Below are 4,332 nucleotides of genomic sequence, written 5' to 3' on the forward strand. Positions count from 1 at the left end.
TAAGAGTGAGTGAAAATTGAGTCATATATTATGATGACAAAAGAAATTAAGGTTCATTGCGTAGAGCAGAATGGAGTGAGAGCATACCAGTAGCGTATTGCTTTCTCACCTTCCTGTACTTCTCAAGCAGCATTCTGTAATGTAGTTCTACATCCCGAAACTCTACTTCATGACAAAATCTAGACCTGACCTGGATGAAAGCAGCCTCTGCTATATCCTTGTGATGAATCAGTAGATCAAACAGGTACCTGCTGTCTGCCGATGGTATACACAAATTAGACACACTCTCTATTTCCTCCGCTTCAAGAGTGAGGTACTTCATCCACCTTAAATGTTCGAGGGGGTCTTCATTCTTCAGTAGAGTTGCTTCTAGATGTGAAACTGCATCTGAAAATTTTGATTCACTCATGATCCTGTTGATCAAGTAGCCAAAGGTTTTTCTCTGATTTTTTTGAAGCCACTCTCTATTAGTATAGCAAGAAAATGGCATTGCGTCGACCAAGCAAGCCTTCTGAAATGCTGGATCAAGATTTCCGATTAATTTTATTGCAATATGCAACAGCATCATAGATAACAAGTGTAGATTCCGTTGAACTGAATCCTCGGACTTGTACTGTAGTCTCTGTTTACTATCCCAGCTAAAGAGGGCAGCATGCATAAAACCTTCCCACCTGTAATGGCAACAACCATAGGTAATCTGTGTAAGAAATAACAGCAACCAAGTTTGAGCTTCCGTGCAAACTAATCTGAAGCACCATATAATACTAAGTAGTCAAAATGTTGAAATTTGGATAATACTCTCCCTCCGTCCACCAATAAATGTCTCATAGTTGACCGGCTCGGATTTTTAAAAATTGTTTGACTTTATGATGGAATGTAGATAGAAAAAGTTGGTGGAATGTAGTCCTACCTTTATATATTAGTTTTATAATAGAATGTGAGTGGAGTGTGTTAGTGGAATGTGGGGTCCACTTATCAAAACTAGTAAAAGTTAAATAAAACACTTATTGACGGACAGATGGAAAACGAAAAATGGAGACATTTAATAGCGGACAGAGGGAGTATAATATTAATGCATGAAATTGAAGGACTCACTCAAATGGAGGCTCTATTTCAATGGCTAGTGTCATATGCAAGGAGAATTTGACAGTGGCCACATTGTCATCGTCCACATCGGTTATTGCCTCATGTGGAAAACCTCTTGGAATATATAAAATGTCGCCTTCTTTCAGCACAAACTGCTGGTGTTCATGACCCGCATGACCTTCATCCTCCAAACCATGCAGGCTATAGCAAGGTCCATATAAGCGAGGTAACTTGGAATCTGGCCGAGGATATACTTTCCATCTTTTTGTACCGATGAGTTGGCATACAAAGACACAGTGATCATCACTGTGTCGAGCCAAGCCTTGTGAATCAGATGGAGTTAAGTACATATTAACACCAGCTGAAGGCTGCCCAAAGAGAGATGCTAACTCATCTGCAATTACAGAAATGGTTTGACAGCGAAATTCCATACCACGTAGAGCAATTGAGTAGCCCTTCTTAAATGCTTCTTCACATTCCAAAATATCATTAATACTGAAAATATGAGGAGAAATGGAGCAGCGAGACTCTGGCTGCTTTTGAAAATAGTGCAGCTCTTGTTCTCCAGACTGTGTTTTTACAACGCGGATATCCTGGTTGTAAATAATTGGGTAACCAAGATGACTCTTTATCTCCTCGATGATATGAAGTATATCGAGCTCATCTGCTACAATGGCAGGGCAGGAAGTAAAGCATTTTAGCATGGAAGGGAGACTAGAAGGTATTGCATCTTTCAGACGATGATACAGCAGAAAAGGATTGAAAATACTATCCTCGCTCAATGAATCATTTGATGCATTCCTTAAAAGCTTCGGAGACACCTCCCAGACCTCGGATAAAAATGACTCAATACTAGCTTCCCCCGAACCAAAAATACCTCTCTTTACATATTCAATGTATATGGACTCTGGGAGCAGACCACGATTGATTGATAGCATGAAAACACTTTCAACCAAATTACATACTCTGATGTTACCTGCAAAAAAATCATTTCTCTTATCACATGTTGAAGAAGTACTATGCAACCTCTGTTCATGCACAGCTCCCAACAATCCTCTTAAATGCACTAAAAATGTTTCACAAATGTCTGTTGGTATTAGCTGCAGCTGCTCAATTGACGAAGAGTGAATAAGGTCAGTTGCTCCCTGAAGAAGTAATATTGAAAGTTCATCTTCTTTCAACAGTGTCATATTCGCAGAAGTACCAACTGTATCTCCTCGAGATTTGGTTCCCTGTGTCAAGCATAGACTAATAGATGTTAAGTCATATAAGCAGCTATCTCTTCAAATAAAACATGGCAAGTGATGCTTAGCCAGCTTAGGTGAATCCCAACAGCAATTTTCTGTTAGTGTTGCATCTCTCCTTACCAGCAATAAATTTCATAAATAGCAAAACAGCAAAGAAGCGAACTTCAGAAACTAAACCCCCGAAATGCAATCAAATTATACATGAGAGCCCAAACAAGGAAACCAATACTATTTCATTCACTATATACTCATATCATCTCCACCATCAACCAACTTGGAAGTATAAAAGTCCATGAACTTAAAGCATATCTTAATTTCTCATTCATTACACACCAAAACCACCCCTAACCAGCAGTTAACTTCACATTTTACCCAGAAAATCATAATTTCTCATTAATTAAAAAAAATACTCACATAAAATTCTCAATTGCACGGAAATCAAGCAGCCGCTGTCTTCCTGCTGACGCCGCAGATAAATCCAATACAGCATTGCAAGCAGCAATCGCAATTTCCCTTTCTGAATTTCTCACCAGTGCGATCAATCTCTTTACTATCTCATCCTCCGCGGCAATCTGCTCACTCATCTCGAGCATTGCTAGCGACGCAGCGCCTACGATGTCCAAACTTTTACACACGATTTCAGCACAGCTGCCGCAAAAAACAACGCAGACGCAGAAATCAATACACATAACATCACACGGAATTCAAACAGTAAAAAAGTATTAGTAGATTCTCAACGAACTTATAATTTTATCATTACTCGGATTTCAAAAGAGAAGGAAGCAATGCGAGGAATGGCGGCAAATGCAATTGGGGGAGAGAAAGTAGTATCTTGTTCAAACATTTCTTAATTAGGGCTTTTTCGACGTGAGGTTTCGAACAACAAGAAGATGCTAACAGCAAAGGAAAAACAATTTCATCATTCCTCGTATCATTCTTCTTCTTCTTCATCGCGATTCTTCTTTTTCTCTTCGCCTTCGTCTTTGTCTTCTGCTGTTCTTCCATTGTCAAACGTATGATTCCAAGTTTTTCTGCATTCCATATAACAAAACGAAGAGCTCTTTGATAAAGTAAAAAATAGGAGTATTAAAAAATAAAGTGGTTCAGTCACGAACCAGTTAGTGGGCCGTAGTTATTTAGACCCAGCCCATAAACCTCAATTATTTGTGGGATACTAGAAATTACCCCATTGGATAATAAAAACAGATAATACAAATACAAATTTTCAATCTAGTACGCAGGATTTTGAATATTGTATCAACGCAAAAATATAACTTTATCAATATACTCCCTCCGTCCACGAATAGTAGTCCCGTTTTTCCATTTTAGTCCGTCCACAAATAGAAATCTCAGTTTATAATTACCTTAAATAGTAAAAATGCATCACATTCCATTAACTCATTCCACTCACATATCATTTAAAACTAATATATACAAGTGGGACCCCCTATTCTACTAACTTTTTTCCACTCATTTTTCTTAACATTTCTTAAAACCCGCGCCGGAAAATATTAACACAAAGACATATATATCTTATGTTGATATAGTTATATAGTATTTTTGTTGATAATTTTAACAAAGTTAAAAAAGTTATGGATTCTAGATTGAAAATTAGTTAGCAATTGTTCACGGTCTTATAATATCCACCGTATAGTATCAATAAGCATGCTTATTCGACGGGTTCCGCCTCTGATCGGATCACAAAACCAATTAACTGGTTGTGGTTTTTATGGAGTAATTAGCAATGGTGGATGAAGGCGCCCGTCCCCGAGTGCACGCACTAGAGGGGAGTATAATGTTAGGGATCCAAATTTTTTATTTTAGTGATAATGATCTCTCTTATTTGTGCATTATTTGTTTTTGTTGTCCCAAAGGGATAGTTACCATTTTTCTCATTATTTATTTATTTATTCTTACAACCAATGTAAATAGTATACACTACAGACATGGATTTTAGGAAATCTATATCGAAGCAAACTGATAATAGTGCAATAAACTT

General features: G+C 37.7%; 1 protein-coding gene across 2 annotated transcripts; it reads right to left on the reverse strand.

The window, feature by feature from the left end:
- Positions 1–3,378, reverse strand: LOC121748957. 2 transcript variants are annotated; one of them, XM_042143548.1, is made up of 4 exons: positions 3,094–3,378; positions 2,748–2,981; positions 1,096–2,334; positions 1–671 (listed from the first exon to the last, which is right to left on the reverse strand). In XM_042143548.1, exons 1-4 carry the CDS (start codon positions 3,336–3,338, stop codon positions 47–49), a joined length of 2,343 nt encoding a protein of 780 aa, XP_041999482.1. In that variant the 5' UTR covers positions 3,339–3,378; the 3' UTR covers positions 1–46. The 2 variants fall into 2 exon arrangements, with proteins under 2 accessions (XP_041999482.1, XP_041999483.1); XM_042143549.1 differs by having other exon boundaries at positions 3,076–3,203.
- Between the last annotated feature and the right edge of the window lie 954 nt (positions 3,379–4,332).

Source organism: Salvia splendens, chromosome 9 (assembly GCF_004379255.2).
Source record: "Salvia splendens isolate huo1 chromosome 9, SspV2, whole genome shotgun sequence".
NCBI lineage: Eukaryota > Viridiplantae > Streptophyta > Magnoliopsida > Lamiales > Lamiaceae > Salvia > Salvia splendens.